General features: G+C 42.7%; 2 protein-coding genes across 2 annotated transcripts in view; one reads left to right on the forward strand and one right to left on the reverse strand.

Annotated features, from left to right (window-relative positions):
- Positions 1–731: 731 nt before the first annotated feature.
- Positions 732–14,478, reverse strand: satb1a (SATB homeobox 1a). Its single transcript, XM_047605310.1, has 11 exons — positions 13,933–14,478; positions 13,156–13,385; positions 12,625–12,801; positions 12,417–12,543; positions 11,552–11,675; positions 10,334–10,445; positions 8,943–9,478; positions 6,683–6,880; positions 6,159–6,314; positions 4,407–4,610; positions 732–3,435 (listed from the first exon to the last, which is right to left on the reverse strand). Exons 2-11 carry the CDS (start codon positions 13,370–13,372, stop codon positions 2,548–2,550), a joined length of 2,739 nt encoding a protein of 912 aa, XP_047461266.1. The 5' UTR covers positions 13,373–13,385; positions 13,933–14,478; the 3' UTR covers positions 732–2,547.
- Positions 14,479–23,543: 9,065 nt separating this feature from the next.
- kcnh8 (potassium voltage-gated channel, subfamily H (eag-related), member 8) overlaps positions 23,544–25,818 on the forward strand; it is a 50,937-nt gene continuing 48,662 nt past the window's right edge. The window contains exon 1 of the mRNA XM_047605308.1: positions 23,544–24,416. Coding sequence (XP_047461264.1) covers positions 24,341–24,416 — 76 coding nt within the window. The 5' untranslated portion in view covers positions 23,544–24,340. The remainder of the gene's footprint in view (positions 24,417–25,818) is intronic.

Raw genomic sequence — 25,818 nt, forward strand, 5'->3', positions numbered from 1 at the left:
CATCATCGTCACAGGCATGGCATTTCAAGAGCACCATTATCATCATTATTATAGCTAATATTACTGATGATGAGGCTTTCATGGCCTCTCGTTGGCCCTGACTTAGGCATTGTCATGGCAACAGATGGCAGAAAAAAAGAGCATAGTTTTATTGAATTACCCTATGAAGCTATTCTGACCAAATGGGACTTGAATGTTGCACAGTCCGAGTGTAGGAGCTGTAATATAAAAAGTCCTGAGGAGGGACCGATGGTAAGTCAAGGCCAGAGAGGAGAAGACTGAAACACAGATGAAAATAGCAGCTTGCAGCACTAAGGGACATGTGATTGTAGAGAGTCCCAGATCCACTGGTACAGAGTGTCTTGGTAAACAGCACAGAGGAATATTGTCTGATGGTTGCAAACCATGACACAGTTCACCAACACAGGGACAGTCATTAAAGAGAATAACAACAATACAGAAAGTAAACATCATGAATCATGAATTATTTCTTTAATACGTTTTTGCAGTAGGCCTAAAATAGTTGCGTGATTAGTGGGCTTTTACACCGACTTGTATTTCTAGTCTGTTATAGATGAAGTTCTGTATATTACTAACATATCTCAACTCAGTATTTTCAAAGTGTAAATGTCCCTGAGTTTCATGGTGGTGTGGAACGTGTGGAATGTCTCCTCTTTGTACTTTAATGCTAATATATCTGTCAAAAGGGATCAGACAAACAAAGTTAATGATTAAAAGATACATAAATCTTTATTATCCTCACTCACATTGTTTGTGGCAAAAAAGGCTTTTCTACTGGAAGATCAGACAGTTGAAACACATTAAAGTAACTTTAAAATTATGACAGGTAAAGTTGTAATCTTTCTAAAAGGCTAAAAGTGCTGCCACCAGCTTTCCTTTAGGAAGAGACGTTAAACATTATGCCCTCCATCAAGCAGCGTGGGCCATAAAATGAGGAGAACAACAGAGCGTAAAGGAAAAACACTACATTTTTGATAAATTCACATGCATCAACAGAAACAGTGTATGTAAACTACAATGTGTTCAGATGCAGATCTGTTCACTGGTGATTAGATATTGTGGAAGAACTTCTGAAATGGGAATAGTCTTTCGGTCTGATAACATTTTTTATTTTTTTTTTCATTTACTGACTTGTTTATGGAGGGCCAACTCTGCCATAATTAAAAATAAATAAATAAATAAGAAAATACCTACAGATATATGCCATAAATAAATAAATGAATAAATAAGAGAATACCTACAGATATATGCCATGAATAAATAAATAAATGAATAAATCAATCACACATTACCTGAATATATATTCCACAAATAAATACATATATCTAACTAAATACCTAAATATATGCCACAAATGGTATTTATTTATTTGATTATTGATGCACGCACTTCAGCATGCACAAGGAAATGTAATGCAAAAGAGGGGGCTCTCAACACTGACTGATTTTTTTGCCTACTGGTGATCCGTGAGTGCACGCATCAACTGCACATGCGTTGCTTTTCACAGTAGGTAGTTTGACTTGAAATGGTGCAGCAACGGCAGGTAGGAGCCATCGCAGGCGACTTCAAACCATGAGACTGCTGCAGAGCTGAGGCGCTTAGCTGATGTGTTGGAAAGTAAATAAATAGCATTTATGGTATATACTTAGGTATTTATTTATTTAATGATGTATGGCATATATATTTAGGTAATGAGAGATTGATTCTTTCATTTATTTATTTATGGCATACATATTAAGGTTTTTTTTTTTTTAGTTATTCATTTATTTATTTATTTTTGATTGTGGCGGAGTTGGTCCTCCATAATTGATTAAATGCTGCAGTTGAACTCGCACAGAATGCCTTGTATTATCCCTAGATCCAACCATCGTTGTACTTTAAATTCATAAGATGGCACACTGTGTAAACAAGAACATAATAGGTTTGTTACATAAATCCACTTTTTTCCTACTAAACGTTTCATTTAAAACAGAAATATATGTGATTCAGTATGATGTGACAGACAAACATGAACAATTTTAAATGCAATTTTAAAAAATAGGAATATAATGGAGATATTGGTCATTTAAAATAAAAAAAGAAAGGGATTGGCAGTGCCACTTTCCACAAGGCATTTCTGGTATGAACATTTGCTAAAAATGTACATCAGTCAACCAAAAACTGTGATATGTAATCTGAGGCTCACTGTACTGGTTCCCCTTATTCCAGACATGTATCTACAGACAGAAACAATGTTCTATTAATATCTGTACACATAGTCACAGTAAACTCTGTCTCAAGTGCATTAAGGATCTTCCAGTGACTCAACAGCTTTCGTAATGAATTCAAGTCTCTGAAAGCTGAAGTATATAACAGTAACAATTAGTCTTTTTCCACAGTGAGATTAGGGAACAGATCCGAGACCGAAATACTTTGGATCTGCACTGGAACAATATGTTACTGTGGTTGAGTTACATTGTGGTTTCTGCTCCTGGCGGTGGCTCACATGCTGCTTCAAGATACTGTATGTCACTGGAGGTATATGGGTCAGATGTAGCTCTCCTGCTCCTCCTTCATAAGGAGCATTGTCTGAGTGCCGACATCAGACTCTTGTAAATCTGTTGTCTCTCTTGCTTCATTTCTTCCTGTTTGCTTCTTCTCCTTGTTTTGTTCTGTTTCAGTTTTTCCACCCCCTTCTTCTCCTCCTCCACATATAGTTATGTCTGCCTGTGAGAGGACTGGGTCTGTACAGCCATTAACGTTGTCTCGGCATTGTTTTGGGCTCTGGCTGTGGTCTTGTTTTTGTCCTTGGTCCTGGCTGTTGAAGAAGCTGCGGATGGTGTGTTTGGGCAGCCCCAGCTGGGCCGACAGGGTGTGGATCGCTTCCTCGTCTGGGTTTAGGCCCACGTCCTGGATGAAGCTCTGCAGGATTCCCAGGGCGTCACTAGACACATTCAGCCCCTCGCTTTGGACTTCATCTGGACCTCCCACCTCATTACTGTCTGTCTCAGAACAAACCAGAGGCCCACCGTGATCCTCGTTCCCCATCCCTGGCCACTTCACCAGCAGCTTCTCTTTAATCTTGCCCTTTTTGCTGTCTTCAGCGATCTCATCTGCGCTCACCCTGACCACGTTTCCGTCCCTCACCTGCTCACTGCTGTCACTATTTTTATCCCTCAGTCTTCCAGCGCAACCCCAGTCCCCGCCCTGACTGCCCTTCTCTACTCTTCCCCCTTCAACCCAGACCTTACTGTCGCCATTGCTGCCTCTGCTCTGCAGTCGCATTCTCAAGTGCCCCCAGGTGCCCCCAGCATCAGACTCGGCTGGCGATGCAGCGCAGGGTTGCCGTGGAGACAGGTGAGGTCCTGCCTCGGGCTGCAGAGGTTGATGGGGTTGGAGATGGTGTTGCTGTGGCATCGGGGAGTTGCGTTGGTACTGATGAGAGGAATTAGAGGAATTAGAGGCATGCTTTCAGAGTTTCATGTTTTCAACACCAGCTAATATTCATCATGTTAACGTGGATAATGCCATGTTAGATTTAAATGGTTTTAAATGACGTAAAAGTGAAGTCAGTAGCACATAAATGTTTTGTGTGATTTAAAGTGAAATGATGCGTTTGATCACGAATGAATAGATCGGGGTTAAATAATGAATTTACAGAATATACACTACCAGTCAAAGGTTTGGACACACATAGTGACTCGTAGTGTACAAAGAATTATTCTTCACCTTAATAGGTTAACATGGTTAACATGGGACTAACATGAACACACGGCACGTTTCTTACTGTATCTACTTAAATCAGTCTGGGAACATGATGAGGAAAAGCATAGGACATGCCTATCTGATCTGTTGTTAAATGCAAGGTATTGAGGACAATTGTGAGGTGGTGCAATGCAGCCCATGTGGACTGTACCTTCACAAGCAGATATACACAACTATTCTTTCACATGGTAACTGTGAGACAATGCCACAATAAGGCCATCAAGCCACACATAAGCACTGGAAATGAAAGAAAAATAACCAATCAGCCTTACGGATCATTGCTTAATGTAATCATGTTTTTTTTCTTGATATCTTTGGCATTTAGCTGTCATTACTGTGCCGCATTCCCATTGCGCACCCAAGAGATCTATTGGCATTCAGTGTGGTGCATTTTCTTCCAAAGTCTCAGTAAAGTTTATATACATTTTTTATACTGCGTTTTTCTTAAATAGATTTTTAAGTCCTTTACAGAATGAAAGTCGAGTAACCTCAGGCTCTAATGATTTTCTTCTGTTTCTACAGCCGGTAGCATAACATGAAAAAAAAAAAAAAAACCCTGATGTTTTTTTTCTTAAGATCCAGGCAAAGTGTTCCAAACAGTGTGTAATAAAGCTTTGTTTGTGTGGTTTTTGTAGGCTTACCAGTGTGTTGTCATTGCTGAGCAGCGTGAGCCTGTCGGCGCAGTGCTGCTGAGCGGTCATGTTGCTGCTCTCCTGTTCGTAGATCGCGTCTCGTTCGGTCTGGGAAAGGCTGAGGAACCGGCGGATCATGCACAGGTTCTCCCACAGGGTCCTGTTCTCCGGACTGGGATCCTCCTTCCAGCGCAGCAGCTCACACAGCCAGCCCTACGAGAGGTACAGTCGTATGCAGCGATGAGTGAACCATGTGAGCCGCCTTGTAAAACGAAGATGCTCTGTGAACATGAAGTAGTTAGCCCTAAGCCCAAAGACACTGCCCCTGTGTGAATACCCAGTAAGTCCCTCTGCCTCAGCCATTTAAGAGCACATTTTTATTTCAGCCATCTTCATATTTCTCAGGGTTTAAATATTTTAAGATGTTCCTGTTTGCTGCTTGATTCCACAGACATCTGATGATTCAGCTAAGCTAACCCTACCATTTTAGTTGGGGAAAAGAAAACTTACAAAAGCAAACTGGTTCGTGTTTACTCCCAATATCCCAAACATGAGCGATCCATAGATCATGGGGACATCAGTTTGAATTGTCTTCGCATTGTGGAGGCAGAAATCTGTGAGCGGCAGATTGTGGAACGTAAAGCCAAGCTAGTCTCAGATTCATAAACTGCAGCGCAATTAGGTTTGCGAGCAGGATATGCTCTCTCTCTCTCTCTCTCTCTCTCCCTTTTTTACACACACACACACACACACACACACACACACACACACACACACACACACACACACACACACATCTGGCTGTAGCCCAGCTCTAGTACACAATGCCATCCAGATGCACAGTGCTGATAGAACAGAGAGATCCAGCTTGGTTCTGCCTGCCAAACAACCGGGTAATACACAGAGAGAAGGGGGGTGGGGAGGTGGGGGTAGAGATATATAGAGAGAGGGTGAATATGAGAGAGAGAGAGAGAGAGAGAGAGGGGTAAAGAGAACATAGAAAAAGTAAGATATAAACGGAGGCCAGCGTAGAGATGGAAAAAGAACCTCGGGGGTTTTGGACCACCTGTCTGTTCTGGCATAACCGCTGAATGACCTCTAAACATCTTGATGAAGAGGAGAGAAAGAGAGCGAAAGAGAGAGACGGAGGGGAGTTAGAGGGAAGAAAGAAGGAGAGAAAGCAACAGAAAAAGAAAACGAGAGAAAGGAAGAAGTTTAAAATTGCTAAAGATATGCTCGAGAGGAAGAGAAAATGAGACAGCTGAAATCCCCCCATTCCATGAAGGGAAATTATCCTCAAAACAAAAGGCAATAACAAGCTTATGGGGCCGCCATAAAAATGAGAACAATAAACACTCAAATCATGCTTGTGTGTGTGCATTTGTGCTCGTACATTTGTGCGCCTGTGTGTGATCGCGTGTGTGCACCTGCTCATACAGTATGTCTGCGCACGGCGGCGTGCCGGAGTGTGTGTGTTTGCGCGTGTGTGTATGACGACTATTAAAGCGATAATTTAGGACACAATAGCAGTCTGATGCACTGATGATAGTCCTCTGCAGAGTACAGCTGCTGGTTGATTATCTGGGCTTTCCTCCACACACACACACACACACACAAGCCACCCCTGCTTTAACTGAGAAGATGGAGTCATCACGGATGCTAAATTTGCACGTTTGATCAAGCAACAGAGACGATTGGGCGCAACGTTTGGGGTGGGACATGTTCATTAGATGTGCTCTAGGAGGAAAGCGGATACTATACCTGACTCTTGGAGGCGGCGACCTTCGCGAACAGAGCCTGAGACACTTTGGCTCTTTTCATCTCGTGCTGAATCTCCTCGTAGATCGAAGCGCTGACATTGAGGACACAACTGTCCGTCCTCAACCCTCTGTCGACCGTGACTGGGGATAATCTCGCCTAAAGAGACAGACGAGAAAAGGGAAGGTTTAAGTGCAAACTACTCAAAGTACTGGTAACTGGTACTGAGGGATCAGTCCTGTATGCACACCTGCATTAAGGCTTATCAGTGCATCAGTGCACTGACACAGTTTACACCATATCGACTGCTGTTACTGGAATATCAAATCATACCAGTGCTCCTTCAGCCATGCTAGTCGGCTCTACAGGGCTCTGAGCCACCCGCTGACATCTGCACGCAATTCAACTAAGTAACAAAACTCTCCCTTTAAGTGCTCTTTTATGAGGAAAAACACATTAGCTGGAGCCATCGGATTTACGAGGGCCGACTTTTGATCTCTTGTCTTTCGGCCCGTCTGCTGGCTGACCTGTGTGGATCTCGGTGGTGTGTTATTGCAGCTGGGTGTGAATCCTGTCAGGCTCCTCTCCTTCTCCTCTTGGTAGATGCGCTCCCTCTCGGCCTCGGGGAGCTGCAGGAAGCTGTGCATGGCCCGCAGGTTGACCAACAGAGACTGCGAGGCGTGTTTTGGGTCCTCCTCCTTTCGCAGGATCTCTGAGAGCAGACCCTGGCAAGCACACGCGAGCACAACCAAATCAGGCCTCGCTGGCTCATATAAGGAAGCACTGATACAGACTCATTCAAGGATTGCGGTGCGTACTGTTTTCCTATTACTATTCTGAGGAAATAATTGGCATGTAAAAAGGTTGTCGGGGAGATACAGAGCTCAGAAATAATCTCGCAACTAACTCCCGTGTGAAACCTCAACTAATTACTTTGGTTTTGTTTGAATTAATCAAACATGATATAATGTTTTAATTAGTGACAGAGCCGGGTTAGCTGTTTAACCTTGTTTCCAGTTGTTAAATTAAACAGTTTTTAAGCAGAAAAAGAAAAGTCTCATTTGAAGCAAAACTGCACAGATAACACTGCTTTCTTTTCATTTATTCAGCGTGAGCTGCGTCGAGGCTTACAGAGTGATTCAGTTCAGATGTTTCAGAAGCCCGCAATCTCTTACACGTACAGGGGATTGATCTCATATGAAATATTATGTCTTCTTCTGTTATCTTTATGTAAAGATCCCAAATATAAAGTTCCTTGTGAAGGGTTTTCGCATTAGATCCCTATATTCAAATCCTGATCCCATTCAAGGAGGCATTTTGACGAAATCTCGCAGTTGAGCGTTTCACAGCCAGTTCCCAGTTTGTTCTAAGCACATTGCCCGCCTGTACGGCTAGCATTATTCTCTGTGTATCTGTCTATACAGCCACATGCAAATTGTACGGCTTCCTTCCTCAAAAGAAATCAGATTTCACGCTGGCAGTGGAATGGCATGAGAGGATACAGCCTTCTTATTCAAATCGTGGCTCACCCTTGGATCCACCCAGCATACCCCCGCCTTCCAAATGGATGGAGGCTTTATGTGAATTGTCAAGTGACAAATGCTTCTCTCACTTCTAGATGACGCTTTGGCCTCGTGCCCAACTTGTATGGCTGGCACCGGAGCACCTTGGACTTGGCAACAGGGGAAACATGGGGGTGGATAATAACTAACTCTGCTTATTGTGATGAAAATGATAATGATGGTAATAATAATAATAACAATGGGCTTAGCCTGTCCTCTGAGCCCCATTTCTGTGGGCGCTGCGGTGAATGTAAGATGACAGACACAGATAATGTAACATTTTACTGTTAGTTTGAGACAATATAGAAAGAATTATGGGCACTGGTGATTGGCTTTGATGCCATCTGAATACGCATGCAATTATAAATCATCAGCCTCCATCACAAATTATTTTCTCCAATTTAGAGACCAGCCCCCGACCACGCGCCGTTATCATTTCTCAGTTGGATATATGTAAGCGTGATGATACGCCAGCATTGCTCGAAAGTCATCTGTTTTATTGTATGTTTAAATAATAATAATAAAAAAAGAAAGAAATATAGTGATTTTGAACAGAAACTTTGAACAGTAGCCCAGATAATTAATCCCTTCAAACTAAAATTGTTAATGTCCTCCTGACAAAACTTAACATTTTAGCGAATATAATTAGCCGTCCTCTAATAATAATAATTAACCTGATATTTTTGTCATTAATAATGTAGGGTATTATTTCAACCACTCGCAATAATGCTCTGTAAATCAGAAAGTTGTTTTTTTATGACCCATGTAGCCACCGCACATCTAACTACCGTCTGTACATCAGTAACAGATACAGAAGCAAAGAAACCAATGGACGCACAAAAGCAAAGATGGCTTGACCATAGGAAGTAGAGATTAAACGAGCAGAAGAGCTTCCAGTGTGAAAGGTGGCAAGATGGAAGGACAGAGCAAGAGGTAGAGAGGGAGACAACATTTCTCCAAGGGGTTGTGATTAGTTGGCCCAGCAGCTGCTTCAGTGCTGGCACCAGCTTTGTGCTGCAGAGAGCTGGCACAAACACACACACATACATACATGCATGGGGGGAGGGGGCACTGCGGCAAAGGCCATGCCAATGTGCCAACCATCAAACGCACGTATTCACACTTCCCCTACTGCTGAAACCGCCAGAAATACATTCGATAAACTCTTACAAACCCTCGTGAATTTCAACAACTCTTATTCCGCCGCCCCATTCTCCCGCCATACCTGGGTCCTGTTAAAGGCCACCCGAGCAAAGATGGCTTGAGAGATGCCCGCCCGCTTCAGTTCCTCCCTCACGCAGTGGTAGATGTCGCCCGGCACGTCTGTTGCTCCCGCAGAAGGCCCAGCCGGTGTCTGGTTCTGCAGCCCAGCCACGGGGCCTCCTGCTAGGCCGCACTGCGCCTGCTGTGGAAGTTGGGAATCGCCGGCTTTGGAGAAGACCTTAGCGGGAGCTCTGCCCACGGGAGGGTGGTTGAGATACTGCTGTGGTTGTGATGAGAGGCCCTGGCCGGCTAGCATGCGGCTAACAGCGTACTGCTGGTTGAGGAACTGGGCCATCACCAGCTGCTGGTTGACCATCTGGGAGCTGAGGGGTTGGGTCACCATCCCGGGAGGGTGCAGCCCCAGAGGTGAGCGGCCGCATATGTTGGCTACCGCGCCGCGGGGGAAAAGGAGGGGTGTGTTCTGATCTGCAGGGCTACCTGCGAGTGGCTGCTGGGTTAGGGTGATGTGTGCGGGCTGGTCGGAGAAGCTTTCAGTCTCTGGCAAAAGAGAATGAAGATGGTGATTAACAAAACTCACAAACTAAGTGAATTACTACTCGCTAAATGCAATTGTAAGGGGGGTAGTTTGCTTTTCAGGCTGTTGTGTAACTGACTCTGTGTGTATACGTGCAGCTACTTCTTGAGAACAGCAAACTTGCAGAGTTCATTCATCCAGCCCAGCTACGCAATGATGAACGGATTAGATTTCGGTGAGTAAAGGTAAAGGACCAAGGTTGCTGTTGCTCAAATAAGGTCAAATAATAGGATAAAATGACGAAGTGGTGACATTACACCCCAAAAAACCTTCACGACTTTTCTTCAGTCTTCCTTACTTTATTATATACACAGACGCACACTGCAACTTCAGTATCTGGCTAAAGCATAAACTTAAAACTGATGCTATTACTGTTTTATCTATCAATTCTTAGGCAATTCACAACCACCAGACTGTAATTCTAGTCAATATGTTGCAGTAGTTCGAACTTAGTCTGGTTTCATTGACTGGATTCTAATTAGCTTGATGTCATTAGTCTTGGGTTTCACATATGTTTTTTTTTCTGATGTTTTAATTATGTATTTAAAATGGACGATAATAATACAATGGCTTTATTATTTGAAAAAATGGATTGTCCATAAAAGTAACTTAGATGAAGATAAAGATGGAAAACTGATTATTCCAAAGTGTTTAAGTAGTTTTTCTTTCTCGCTGTGTATTGCTTAATGTCCTGATAGAATCCATTTACTTGTGTGTGTGTGGTGGAACTGCTGAAAGAGTATGACAGCATTTATATGTAGAGCGAAACTTGACAATGTGCGCCCTCGATGTTCACAGGTGTGATCGAAATCCCTCACCTTTGAAGCATTTGGACTTCTTGAAGTGCTTGTACCACCGACCGAACTCATGACATTTGGCAGCTGAGACATTTGCATAGTAAGTGCTGTTTACTATCGATGATATCATGCTCTGAAACAGAGGGGAAAAGACAATAGAAATTCATTACATTTTCCGAGCTCCCGCTACGGGCAGCCTGGGTGCCTCAGCTGTTCACACATCTGATATTAATGAACTCAGATCTATGTTATTAAAAAGACCCCCAGGTAAATAGGATAATAAAGACAGATGAGTGTGTCGGTGTGTGAGCTGCGTGTGTCTGTGTGTGTGTATGCGTGCGCGCGTGTGTGTAATCAAACTAAACACTAGAGGTCATCAGAGACTATGCCTCGCTGTCTCTCACTCACCCGCTCACACACACACACACGCACAGTTTTTCCCTGAAGACCATCCTGTGCAATCTTTACATCTGATTACACCTTTCATCTTCTCATATTTATTTTAATCTGCCTCTCGCAAACAAGAGAGGGGGGTTAAGGGAGTGATAGGAGAGCGAGAGAAAGATGGGGGAGGCTTGAATCAGATCTTAATACTGCAGAGAGGGAAGGAATTTGAAGAGAGAGCTGGTGAGCAGTTTTTTCTTGATCAAACTGTTATGTCCTACACACCCTCAGGCAGAATAACAGATAGACTAAGTTGATAATAATGAATATTTATAAGGAGGCCTTCTCCAAACACTGCATGATTAATGTAAATTATTTCTGCATTTGTGTCTGTATTTGCTTAATTAAACACACAAGAATTGAAGGAGATCTTAAAACCAGACGTGGATGTTAATGCTGAGTCAGTCGAGACGGCAGGAAAAGCTAAATAGCAAAGAGTGTGTGGGGCTGACACACAGATAGGGTGACGGGCAGGCAGGCAGACGTCAGCATCGAGATAGGCAGCAGCAGCGCAGGCGGTATAGCTTTTTAAGAGATAGCTATCTCTCCTTATCTGTTTCTCTGCCCTGCGCTCTGCCTCCACGCCTTATCTACCTCTGCATCTGGACTTCCTTTCCATTGTACCAAAAGCTTGCTCTCTGACGTGCATCAGACCAGGCACAAACACACACCCATACTAGGGCAAAGGCATAACTGCATGTGCACATTTTGAATGTCAGTACAGTTTATATTTTTCTGGGGGTTTTTTTCTATGTTGTTTGTGTAAGTACACGTGTGTGTGTGTTTTCTTTCTACCTGGGACAGCGGGCACTCCTTGGCCAGGGAGCTCTGGTTCATGTCCTTGAGGAGCTCCTTGAGAGCGTTCCTCACCGTGGAGTGACTCCACTGCTCGGCTGGCAAGTCCTCCAGTTTCGGACAGCTACCGTAAAAGAAAAAAGAAAAAAAAGGACGTACTGCAGTGCTTTATTAGGCTACAGTTTAATGGAGCATTCGAGCACTTTAACGCCGCACTTCCGCAACATTTCAGAAATTGTCAGGATGTAATTCATTGGCACCTTTTATTAGACCCTGGCGACATTGTTAGGGTTGTTTTCTCAGACTTTCGGAAGCTCCTGTCAGAGCCGCAGAGGCTTTGATGGAATTAGTCAGTAAAACTTTATGTGTAAAAATCTTAGCGTACCACTTTACTCAGCCTCTAAAACATATCTCTCTCTGCTCGCACACTTTACATATATTGTAAAGACAATAAACATCCAGCCTAACACAGTCCCAGGCGTCATGCAGTAAACACACCCGCAGCTCAGACTTCCTGTCTAAATGCTGGACCACATGAATACATTGTCTCAGGCTCATGAACTCAAGGTGTGAGACAGTTGTGGCTGTGGGAGGAAACTGAAGACCTTAAATAATCTCAAAACGCAGAGGTGTAAACACAAAAATAAACAATGGCTGAATCCCATTTAGCTGTTTCACTTTTAGGGCAGTGCTTCAGAAACCTCTTGTAACCTGTTTTCCTGTTATGAGCCTAAATGTCTTCTGAGAAATGTATCTATATTTATATGTTGTGCTGTAAGAAATTTCTTGTACACTCCTACAGCTTGTGTACAGTCGACACGGACCGGACTGAGACATCTTAATAGAAATAACGTGTGCTCTCTACCTCTGCAGCTGTATTTTAAGGGTTATAACATGGTGAACGTCCTGCAGCATGTCAGCCACCGTGGCGTCTGGAGCATCCGTTACACAGGACAGAGGCACCGGGTTCCACCTGCCCACCTGGATCAGACCTGAGGGTACACACACAAGAGTAGAACTTGAAAACTGCTTAAAGATGTAAGCGTGTGTCCTCGGTGCACTGTGTTGTGTACCTTTCGCCTGAGCAGCAGAGCTGTGGGAGTATCCCAGCGTCAGCAGGGCCATCTCTATCAGCTGGTTAAAGAGCAGATCTCTCTTGACGAGCACAAACTCGGCATGCTCCTCTCTCCTCTCTCCCTCCAAAGGGTTTTCCTTGTGCTCCACCACACAGAACACCGGCAGCAGGCTCCCTGAGCAGACGGACACACGTGATTTCGTGAAAAACACGGCATTTGGAAATGTGGTCATATGTGCTCAGCGACCTGCAAACGTATGGTTCGTTTCATTTTCATATGTTTTTTTTTTTCATGCAGTGCAGACTTCACATTCTTATCACATTGGAGCAGGTCCTAATCAGAATGACATTTACAATCGTAAACATCCCCCCATTAATCAGATAACACGTAAGTGTCATAATCACTTTACTAAAGATCCAATCCAAAAAAAAAAAAAAAAAAGGGAGAGAAAACCTTTTAGAGCCACAAACCCTCTGGGCTCCTGTTTGCATCTGTTCTCTAAACCCTTCTCCTTGTCGGCCCATGTACCTCTGGTGTGCCAGCTCTTGCTCTGTGGCCTCACTGTGGGGAGTTTCTGGGCCAAGCAGTGGTTTTTGGCCACGGGACTCCCCTGCCTGCTCCTCTCGTGGGATGAGAGTCCGACCTCGTGTGATTCCAGCCGGGGCAGCTTAGCTGGAAGGGGCCGAGGGTCTAACACGAGATCACTGCCCTCAGCTTTGTTGATTCCATTACACAGGGGATCCATCTGTGGTCTCACACTAACACAGAGACACAAATACTCAAAGCTAAACAACGTAACCCAATATACATCACCTATATAGTTTGGTCAGCAGGGATTATGTTGACTGTTTAGGATTCTTAATTTAATTAAAAAGCATATATTATAAAATAGCTTTTATGTGAATCAAATATTGTGACCATGTGGCTATGGATACACAGCCAGTAACTCATTCCCTACCCTACTCAAACTGCACAATTAAGTAAATCCAAATGTCGAGAGAAAGCAGTGTCAGTCCTTTACAGTTCATTAGAAAGCACATGCACACACAAACACATTCAGATCAGAAATATATCCGGATCAGTATTGGGGATGACCTTCACTCGGCGATTAGGATAACCCCTCTAAATCCAGTAAAAAGTCCAGTGAATGCTACAGCGCAGTTTCCCATAATAAACCTGCTGTCATATCCAGGCGCGCCGCTGCACTGTCAGGGCGGCAGTAATTCACTTCATTTCCACCACCTAAATGAGCGCCAGCCGTCCCATGGTCTGATTCTGTTGAAGTTTGATCGAGGTGCCACCAACCTGTTTCCACACAACGTGCATGCCCGGACCCGCTATCATACATCAACAGCCCATTCCTGCAGACAGCGGCTGTGTCCATATGTTGTGCTCGCTTCCATTGATCTCCAGCTGAGGAACGGATCCGCTTCTCCCGGCTGTCGGTGCTGTGTTATGCCCAGCTGTGCGCCTCCCCTCACTTAAACCGGCGGCTTCCCTTTCGGCACCGAAATGACCTGCCCGAGTAGTTTTGTCCCTATCTTTCCTTGTTCTTTCCGACAGCGCTTCGCTTTCCGGTGCAACGATAAATTGGCCTCAGCGCAAGTTCGAAGCGACCTCCCATCCAGAGCGCCGGGACATGCCGTTTCAGTGTGGATCAAGCTCTGTGGAGAACAATGCGCGGCGTGGAGCTCCCGGGGCGCATTTCCTATCAGAGATTAGACAACACCACTGACTCCAGGACAGCAGTTGTTGGTTACACTTCAAAGCGCTGTGCGCACGCAGAGAGAGAGGGGGAGAGAGAGAGAGAGCGAGAGAGAGAGGGAGACGGAGGGAGACAGAGGGAGAGAGAGACCCACACACACACACACACACACACACTCAAAAATACACGGACCCAGCTGCATTAACATATGGTGTAATAATGAATTCACTAGCGCGCTCCGTAAATGTATTAAATGTGACAATTGCGCATAAATCTATTTATTATGTTCTCCCGCATGCTGTGCACGCACTTATTATAGTCTTTAGGGTATTGGAGCTCTCCATGGTAACAAAGTGGAGCAGGGCAGGGTGGAACTGGCTGACTGATATTAACTTTTGAACACTGATGTTGTATTGTCACAGTGGCTTCTATATACAATCACATACTTCACTTAATGTGCTCCATATCTGGCCACAATTACTGAATTATTCTACCATGGTGATGATATAGTACTTACTATAGTTTAGAATGACATCCCATGATAGATAAAATGCAATATTTCACATATAAAATCCAATATATCCAACAGAATATTGATTTGTTTTTCGAATAACAGTATAGTTAGAATAATAAGGTAGTACTTCCTGTATTATCATACTATGGCGTAGACAGCAAGAAGAAGACAAAGATGCAGACGGTTCTCAACATGATCACTTATTGAACATCACACCAAACGGTGGCCAAGGCTTTAAAAAATAAAGACAAAAACCCAACAGAATCTTTTTTTTTTTTTTAACTGTACCTGTAAATGTCCGTAGAGTCAGATCAGCAGAGCGAATAACTTTTCTTCTGTCCTGTGTGCAGAAAACCTGAAGTTGCCGCCGAGCATCAGCACACCTCCCCCATGTGGTCCGCCGCAGACGAGATGCGGGGACTCACCTCCGTGGCTGAGATCCCTAAACGGCGCCTGAAATCTCTGCGAAGGTATCACAAAGGGCGGTGTTCGTGTGTGTGTGAGATAAAAAAGAAAGAGAGAAAGAGAGAGAGAGGTGAGAGTCAGAGATCCTTCATTTCTGTCAGATAAGATTGAAAGACTTGCCCCGTGAAATGTTACACCGGCGTGGCCATGGGTCTGCCTTTTCTACAGGCAGGCGTAGCTGGGTGGATGTTGTTCAGTGGAAGTGTGTGTGTTTGGGGAGAGAGGGAGCATGCTCTACTACTTTTGACTAATTAAACAAAGTGAATTAGCTATCTCCCCAGCCAGAACGAGTCATGGCTGGTTACACATCATTCATCATGACTAATTCAGAGAGAGAGATGTCACTCAGCTGGGTGGAAGCCTGTGTGTGTGTGTTTGCATCATTCCCCTTTTACCTCTGGGTATGTTGTTATCCAAGTAAACTGATTTGCGTGCGTTTCCGTGGCTGTCTGCTACTATTTTGTGCGTGCGTGTATCTTTAAGTTTTTATATGATACAGTTTCCCCCTCTCTCTCTCGCGGTGTCACCCTCTGCTCTGCTATTTTATCACTGGCTTGATATGTCGTCAATGAGGCTGGCATGCTAAATGATAATTAAGACCATTACACGCTCACAGAGCATGCTACCAGTGCAGCACACGGCTCCCTCAATTGGAGCCTCATCTCAGGGGACACCCCACTACTCACACAGTCGTGTATCTCTCCAAATTAGGTTAGATTTTCATTCCACCTCATTCGCCATGGATGTGATGTGGTTATTATAAACTCATGATATGGTTAGTGAGCCTGCTGCCGTTAGATGGGTGGAGACATCGTGTTGGCGCGTTAAAGGGGAAATGGATTGCCAGCACACAGTATTGCACATTTCTGTTCTGTGGTGCGCGCGTGTACGTGCGCCGTGATCTAAAGAATATTTGCACACAACGCTGACAGTCTGACAGACACAATCTGATGTAAAAGAAGAAAAAAATACACAAATGTTAAGACACTAATACTTACTGTACATTTTCCATCAACCTTGTCTACTGATGGGAAGTTATTAGCATTTTCTCAAGGACTTTCCTTTTTCAGGCATGCTTCAATCCTCTTAATTTCAGGGAGAGATGTTATATTTTTTACTCCATTGTTTGTTTTTGGAAGCTGTGGTTAAAAGTTACTTCACAGGCTAATATTTTACATAGAAAAACACAAACAGCTTATAAATTTATTATGTTGTGAAAGACTGAATCATTGTTTACAACCTTTTTGTCCTATGAACACAGACTAGAGCTTTAGGTGTAATAGCATTTATGGTGACTCCTACAGTCTCCCAACTTCTTTCTTGAATTATTAAGTCGATGTTTCTTTCCTTAAGTTTTAATAAGTTTTAAATTTTTTCCGTTTGGTGTCCTGGTAACGCCTGGCTTGGCTGACTGTGGCTGTGCGGTTCCCTCGTCCTTCTCGATTATCACAAATTATCACATCTCACTAGATTCAACCCGAGGCTTCAGAACTATAGTCCATAAACCAATGGGTGACACAGACAGATGAGCCACAACATTATGACCACTGACAGTAAGTAAGTGGGTAAGTAAATAACATCTTGTGGTGATTCAGTTTTCTGCTGGGAAACTTTTGGACACGGAATTCGTTTAGACATTGCTTGCACATGTACCACCCACCTACACCAGACTAGGCACCCCCACCCCACGGCAACTCTGACACTCTGTGATAGCAGCAGTCGTCCCCAGTAGGATGCATCCTGAGACAGACACACACACACACACACACACACAAACGGTTAAGGAACAACTCAAAAAAACATGAAGAACAGCACAAGGTGTTGACCTGGCCTCCAAATTCCCTTCTCCAAAGTGTCTGTGGGATGCACTGGAACAAGCCTGATCCGAAGAGGTCCCTCCCCTCAACTCATAGGACCCAAAGGCCTCCATTAACAACATCCTGCTGCCAGACACCACAGGACAACCTCACAACGCCCATGTCTATTCCCTGATGAGTCACAACTGTTTTCGAGGCACAAGGGAGACCTACACAATATTAGGAATAATAATAATAATAATAATAATATTATAATGTTATGACTGATTGGTGTGACTGTGGCTATGTACAATGTTTAAATACACTCTATGCTTGTGACCCAATTGCAAAGGGGAAGCGTGTAGTTGAGGCCCTTTGCCGTATTTGTCGTACACGTTGGAGCGACAAGTTTAATTTAACTTTCACATCCTCCATCTAAACTAATGAAACATTTCCACTACACTGATGCATCAGTCCAAGAATATGATACACCTATATAAATCACAGCATTGACATTTTGCTAATATTTCTGTACTTCTACCTAATCATTTTTTTGTTTGTTTTTTTTTGCATGCAGCCCATTTACTTGTAATTGATATGGATTGTAATGTATTTGCACTCCTGTCCCTCTCACACTTAACCCAAAAAACCCTCTCTCCGCAAAGATGTCCATACAATAGACCTGTCACTGGCATTGTGCCTCAGCTTGGCTTGTAGGACGCTGTCTCTGCTCAGGTTTCTCCTAATCTGGGACATGTAGAGGCTCCTGACTCTGCTGACATACAAGCTTGGGTGTCGAACAGAAAAAAACTAGCTGTTGGTCAAGGTGGTTCTGATGTAAAAAAAAAAAAACAAACAAACAAAGCAGAGAAACCTCCAGGGACCTCCAGGCTTTAGATGTCGCTGTGAGCTCAGGAACTGTTTACCTACACGATCGACAAGTGTACAGGTTATGTTTTGTGTAACATGTAAAGAAATGGTTGGTGTGAGATAAGGATGATGAGACACAAAACAACACAAAAGAGACAAAGCCTCAGGTTAGACAAATGTTTATGGGCCTTATATATATAATATATATATAATAATATAATATATAATATAATATATATTAGGAGGTTTCGTGCAGAGCTCCGTGTGAATGATGACAGTGTGATTGTACATGTATGCGGTACATATTGCACATAAAACATAGGACACTGTTAAAGTGCGCATGTGAAATGAACCTATAACCGTATTTTTAAACAGCCAAGCCCTCTCCGTTTAAAGCACTCTAGGGCATCATAAAAACCGCATGGTTATAATGCCAGTGTTGGCTTTTCACTGCAGCAAGGGAATAGCAAGTATAATTCTCTTATGCACTGACTTTTCCTATTGAAAATGGATGCATTCTAATATAGCAGTCGTTTGTTTCGAATAACTGAGTTGAGCTGTGTTTTTATTTTGGATTTGGGTTGTAGTTTGTTCTACTGTTGTGTTGTAATTATGCAGGTTTCTATTATTTTGACAACTGCAGAACTGTCATGGAGGCGGATTTAATGCATGACTTTAACATTAGATTGAATTAGTTTTCTCTTGTGTACCTAATATTTTGACTAGTGAGGGTATATCTCTGATGTGCATCCAAAACGTAGACCGAGATCTATCTGTTAGCTCAACAGAAGTGTCTGCCACACTTGTTTTTTGTTGTTCCAGTTCATCATCAGAATGCCTTGGAGTGTGAGAGAGTTTAGAAATACAGACAGTTAGTGTCGGGCTCAACCAGTGTCATTCTGTGGTGGAGGTGACACTGTATTTCCATGTTGAAATGTTCTCACAGAAATAGATAATGAAGGTGTACAGACTGATCTGAATTATTGGTTGTTGGATCCATTTTCTACTTCTTCTTTCTCACCCCTGGTACCACAACGAATGCCCCCAGAACCAAACATTTGTGCACTTGTACATCGTTGCTATTAGAGCATTTTGCCAGATGGGGGCAGACTTGGGCCATTTTTACTGTTTTACAATAGTAAAAGCAACACAGGAGTAAAAGAGCAAACTGGACAATAATCTGCACATTTTGGGGAAAGGTTTAAGATTAGACCAAACACATTATTCACAGTATGTGTGTGTGTGTGTGTGTGTGTGTGTGTGTGTATATAGTCTCACTATCAATGTATTTTCACCAATAAGTACATGTTGAGGTCCACTTGTGATAGAATTGTACCTAAATACTGCTAAAATATTAAAATATGTATTCTTTTTATGAACAGTTCTTTGGGGTTTTGGTGGGGGGCTACAAAGTTAAGGAAATGTACAAGTTGGGGTGGGGAGTGGGGTGGTGGTCGGGGGCAGGGGGTGTGGGGGGGGGGTTAGGGTGGGAGAGAAGTGGTTGATGGAACTGGTGGTGCAGCAGAGGTCTGATCAGGTTGGCTCCCTTATGTTCTTTTAAAAAGCTCTTTCTTGACAGACTTATTTATCATCTGCTGTTCTAAATGAAGGAGTCTCTCCATTAAACAGTCAATGGAAATTTCTCTCTCTCCCCCCACTCATTCCTCAAGGGTGCTCTTCAAGATGTTAATAGACTGCAGGAGGTTGGAGGTTTTTTTTGTAATGTTGTTGTTGTTTTTTTTTTTTCTCATGTTGCTGTTTTAATTATTCGGATCCTACTGCTCCTGTATTTCTGTCAGTCTAAACCTCTTATCAGAAGGTTAAACCATCAATGTGCGGGATAAAAAAAACAACAACAAAAATAACAAGACTTTAGTGCCAAAGGGTTTTTTCTTTTTTTCGTTTGTTTGTATGAATACAAACAAAACAAAACCAAAAAAAACACACGACCTTTTGGCAATAAATGATTCAGTTGAAGAAATTACTAACGCAATAGATAATAAAAAGTTCAATGCCAGAATATTTCTTGATCTCAAAAAAGCTTTTGACACCATCAATCATGACATATTGATCAACAAATTAGACCGACAGGCATAAGAGGAACAGTCTTAAACTGGATTAAAAGCTATTTAGGCAGTTTGTTGGGTAAATACAACTCATCATGTCTGAGCATTACTTGCAGTGTCCTCCAGGGGTCACTATTGGGACCAAAACTTTTTTTTTATGTTTATTAATGATCTATGCAAGGCATTTGAAGATGGTTTTGTTTGCTGACGACACCAATATCTTTTACTCTGGATACACGAGTTCTTTACTGTGCACTTCTATAACCGTTACTGTGTTGCTTAGGGTAACAACTACAAACTACATCCACTAATCATCTTATATATAAGATTTTAAAAAGATATTAAAAAAGCAATAAGAAGCATTTGTAAGGTGGCATATCTAGAACACACCAATTCACTATTTATAAGGTAAAAACTGGCAAAACTCACGGACATTGTTGAACTGCAAACAGCACAAATAATGTACAGGGTCAAAAATAATTCATTACCACCCACCATTCAAAAACTGTAGAAATGGATGGTTCAAGGTCACCACAAGAATTAAAAGCTTTTGTGTTTCACGGTGTGGCATTCAATTCTCGAATCGGTTACAGATAGATCTGAAACAATGCAATGAAACGGGAAGAATCACACTGAATTAAGAATTACTGCCTCACCTTGTTGGTTGTCGCTGTTATTGTTCTGTCTTTGATTATTTTTTGTGAGATCACTGACGTGTGGTGTAGAAACTGTTTTTCTTTTGTCAAATGTGGAAGCAGAAGGGGTGGGGCTTGATAAGTTTTACTTCCTCCCCCTTTTTGAATATATTGCATGTTTCTTTCTTCTATGAATTTTTTGATTATTATTATTTTACGTTTTTCTTTTGAATATATAATAAAGCTCAAACTTAAACTTGTCATGTCGGGGGCAGGTTGTGATAATGTCAGTAATGGATCTGTCCCAGTAATATGTAAACACTGAACCTTTGTGTACAATACCACACACTATTAAATGGACAGATAAGTACCTCAAACAACCCCATTTAAAAACTACAAGTGATTATCAGTTTGTGTATTACCCAAACTAGATGGAGGACAACATGCCCCCAATTTGGAAAAGCAGATCAGGAAAACAGCACTATAGCCAAACAATTAACTACCGTAGAGGGAGTCAGCAGCAAGACACGTTTTAGCCATCTAAAAAGTTAAGCATCAGTTTAAACGTTTTCGCTGCTTTATGTTTGTTGTCAGACAGCCTTTTCTGATGCCAGGTTCCATTGACAAAAACTGCGAATTTTACTGCACAGAACACAGGGGTTGCTGAGCTGTCATTGCCTTGGTCAGTTTGTGTTACTGTGTCGCTTATGTTGACACATACGTTTTGTCCCAAATTTACACATTGAAACACCAAATTCATGCAGCAACAACTGTGTTCTCCGAAGCAATATTACTGTTGTCAATAGAGAGTGATATAATAGTGTCAGCTTCCCAACTGACAGGAAAATAATGTGGTGATATTCAAAGATGACTTTTGCTACTTACCCCAGAGCTTTCCATTTGGCTTAAGTAAGTGTTATATATATTTCTCCGGTGGCTCAACATCAGAAGGCACATCTTCATGAAATACACTTCCACCTAAATGTCATCGAACTTATAGTTATAATTGAATGACTAACAGACATTAAGTGGACTAAAGACACTTTCTTTATGGAAGTTTAATAAAGTTTCTTATGAGGTAACAATGACTCACTTTAACTCAGCTATCTGTCACACACACACACAGACTCAAAATGTGTGTTTGGAGCAATGATCAGGATTAAACGATGCGTTAAGCATTTAATTACTCAGGTGAAGCATCACTGTGCGTTGGCTGTCTGTTTTAATTTTATTAGCCGGCACGCTGATGGAATTATCTCCGTGCGCTTAACTACTACTTCGCACTGCCTCACCTCAGGGTCATGAGTCACACGTTTCTTCACGTGTATGCGGAACCTGTTTGCGTTTGAGTGTTTGTGTTTGTGGGCTTGTTTGAAGCCACTGAGCTGATATGTGATTCATAGTAGGGAGCCTCAGAGCACCTGATGACTACACTTGGTCCGAATGACATAACCGCTGCAAACAGCTGCTTCACTTTTGTGGAGGATCTGAGTAGGAGTCACGGTGCTTGACTTCTGCTGTTTAGTTTTGGTGTTAGTGAGATTGACCTAGAACCGAGTTTGGCTGCGTCTCATAGTTTTTGCACGCACGTGTGTGTTGTGTGTGTGTGTGTTTGTGTGCATGACTGTACTAAAGGATTCTTGCGAACTGCTAGAGGTATTTTGTACTTGATGCTTGTAATTGAAAAGGCTTGGCTGCCATCCTATTTCTTGACTTACAGAAGGAACTGTGGGTTGGCCAATTAGGGATTTTATGATTACTTGAGGTGGAATTAAGAAATGTTCCTGCCCTGTTTCGGTGAGACTTGCTTATAACACAACTGGTGCTTCTCGATGTCATTGAGCACAGTGATAAATATATCACGTTTTGTGATAAAAAAAAGTCTACATTTACATTTTAGTAGAGACAGTCATTGAATTGGCAAACGCTTATCAGAGGTGATTTACTCAAAAAGGTTATACGACGTTGAAATTTATGGTCGTTTCATCATTTAAATTATTAAAAGAAAGAAAGTGTCTGTCACATCTTCGTCTCATAAATTTACAGCCATGGGTTCCATATTATGTGTCCTTTAAACCTCCTTAGGGAGCGATAGGTTGTCTTATTTAAGACTCTGACATCCAGAGTCTACTGTCTACTCTCTTTGCTGTTGGAGTGTATGCCAAGATCTAAAGAGCTCCCCAAAGACATGCTATAGTTCAAGTGAGCAATTTGTCCAACACTGGCTGCCCCCAACTAATTCAGCCTGACAGCAGATGATTTAAAGTCATCAAGAATCTCAAAATCCACCAGAGGCATGCGTGGAAAAGGTCTTTGCTGTCAGAAAACAACACCGTAGCAAAACTGGCGCGTCAGCGAACACACAGGTAAAGATCGAAGATTGAAGATGTTTGGTGAAGCCTGACTGGCACAGACTAAAGACAGCAGCTATACACCAGCTGTGAATCATGGTGGTGGAAATGTTCTGGTTTTGAATTTCTTCACTGACTCTGGGCATGGACAGCTTTCATTCTTTGATTAAACTATTATGCGTGACATCAAAGAGGGACTGAAGATGATTTGAGTTCATCTGTCTGAAAGTCAGTGTTGAACCGATAGAGGGCATTTCAACAGGTTAATGATCCTAAACACGCTGCTCCACCACCAAAACATCTTGCAGGTTTGACGAGAGTGACGGAGACTATTAAAATGCCACAAAGGAAGTTGTGTTCAAGTTTATAACCTTAGTCTGTGGCCACTTATTCAAAGAGAATGAAATGTGTTTTTTTTTCCATGTACAGTATGTTCAGAAAGTCACAATCTCCAAGCATGGCGCTACACTGACCACGCGGGGGCGCTATAGTTCAGTTTATCTGGGCTGCTGAGTTTCCTCATGTCGCTGAATTTTAGCTCCAGCCTGTCAGTGCAGGTCACGACTTGATGTTACCATCAGATGGCGCTAAAAACTCTCGACTCGTCTTTGTCTTTGTGCACAGTGGTGCGTCTGCTGACGTACTGACGGCGCTTGCAGAAAGCAACGTGGACACATTACCAACACAACAATACAAATGACTACTGTTTTTTATACAGCTCCTCTTAATTCATTGATTTTTTTATGCATCATGCCTGGACTAATATTGTCTCAGTGTCCCTGAGAATGCTGAGGCCAACACATCCACTGTTTATTTGTGGGAGAAGAAGTGACACAAAAAAAAGAAAAGAAAAGAAATTTGTAAATAAAAGTTATGTTTCTGTCTTGCGATTCCAGTGTATCTCCTCACTGAGAAACTCCCCCGGTTCGCGCTCTGAGACAGTTGTTGTTGTGAAGTGATCGGTGCCTCCCACCCTCGGCGCGTTGTGGATAGACGATCATTGAATCCAACAGCCATAATAATGGCATCGCTGACAGGGAGTCTCGCTCTCTCACGGTCGTCCCTGGCTATTACCTGAACTGCACCTGTGGGCTTCTTCTCCCCCTCCGTCCTTTACACACGCAACAGACTCCCGGGTGCGCGCATCACGTGCGCTCTCCACCAGCCAGGGTTCGCATTGTGCTGAGTTGACCGGATAGCTGCTGGTTCATATAGCCCCATGCGCCTTAAATGGGAGCACCTCACGCATTTGGACGACTTGCACCTTCTCCTCAGTAACTTTGATGGGGACTTCGACATTAAGCAGGGAAAATGCCTGTGATGAAAGGATTATTAGCGCCGCAGAACACGTTTCTGGACACTATAGCCACACGCTTTGATGGCACTCGTAAGTTTCTTCTTCTTCTTCTTTCTTCTTCTTTTTTTTTTATTTGAAAAAATGTTTTAAACGCTCGATTATTTTTAATATGTTTTGATATATTTCTATATAAGTTTTAGCTTGCCTCAATTGTCTAGTCTGGGAGAAGCTTGACAAAGCAGCCGAACCCACGAATGTCATTTTTTCATATGTTTGCAAATTCACAGTCATCGACGCATACGGCCTTTTAAAAGTGTCTTTAGGTCACCAGGTATCCCGACTCCTTTGTTTTCCAGAGACAGACTTTAACTTCAAGGCAACTCCCCTTTTTTAAGTCCAGACAGTAAATAAAAAGGAGAGCTCCTCCAGTCTGTTTAGGCTGTCGCTGTCTGTGGTGCTGAGTTTTCAGCACCACAGACAGCGACAAATTGGTAACTGTGTGCACCTAGCCTTCAACACCCCACCAGGCATCTGGACAACTTGTTTGCAAGTTGCAGCCTGTGTCCTACACTTAATATAGATTCATGAAGTTTGTGAACACGTTCGAGCCAAATGTTTTCACACGTTCACTTTTGCCTTAAATTTAACCTTTATCATCTGAGTTTTTTTTTTTTTTTTGGCTGACAAATCATGCAGCGGTTGCAATCTTTCCTCCCGCTGGTCTGAAACCAGCAGCCACATTTATCAAAGTTAATTGGTCGACACTACAGCGAGCCCTTCCTCGGGCTCAGGCTCACACAGGCATTTCATACGGGCAAGTTTTGTCTGAACTCTCGCTACTTCTTCTCGTTTTAATGATGTTTCTCAAGCATCAGATGAGATATTTCATGATGTTCGTCTGTTTCTCTTGGAGAAAAATGTTTTTGGAGCTGTTATTTGCTCCAGGTCTGGCCCTGTTCTTATTTTCTTCCTTTCTGCTTACCATGTTTTTTTAGAGTTACATTTAAAGTGCTGTTGTTTGGAGCCTTAAACACGTTTTTTGTTTGTTTTTTTGTTTGTTTGTTTGTTTTGCAAATATTTGCTTGATTTAGAAATGGTGTCTCCTGTCTTTGCTTTTTAACTCAAATTGTCAGAGCATCCAGGATGAGTGTGCAGTACAGAAACTATTGCTAATTTGTAGCCTTTGTGACGTTATTTCTGTCTCGAAATTTGACAGAAATTGTAACAACAACCTTTTTAAACACACTTCTCTCTGCATTTCCTGTCCAATTTCAAGCCAAACCCACCTCTTGACTCCACTCTTACCCTTCCCTTTGGAACATTTGTACCTTTCCTGCCATGTGTTCACAACACTCAGAGAGACATCCATCGTGATTTCAGTTCCAATATCCACCGGTTGAGCACCGCTGTATGAGTCAGAGCAGGCTATATGTCGAGTGGCAACAAACATCCAGCTGCCTGGGTAGTAGCTATGTCCTAACACAAGGGAATT

Source organism: Mugil cephalus, chromosome 14 (genome assembly GCF_022458985.1).
Source record: "Mugil cephalus isolate CIBA_MC_2020 chromosome 14, CIBA_Mcephalus_1.1, whole genome shotgun sequence".
Classification (NCBI taxonomy): Eukaryota; Metazoa; Chordata; class Actinopteri; order Mugiliformes; family Mugilidae; genus Mugil; species Mugil cephalus.

Bases quoted from the DNA above. Each gene is read 5' to 3' on its own strand.
- satb1a (XM_047605310.1), bottom strand. From the start codon at position 13,372: ATGGATCCCCTGTGTAATGGAATCAACAAAGCTGAGGGCAGTGATCTC. The intron at 10,446-11,551 runs GTAGAAAGAAAA...CCTCTGTTTCAG, and splicing joins AGGAGTGCCCGCTGTCCCAG to AGCATGATATCATCGATAGT. The intron at 9,479-10,333 runs GTGAGGGATTTC...CTCTTTTGCCAG, and splicing joins GAAGTCCAAATGCTTCAAAG to AGACTGAAAGCTTCTCCGAC.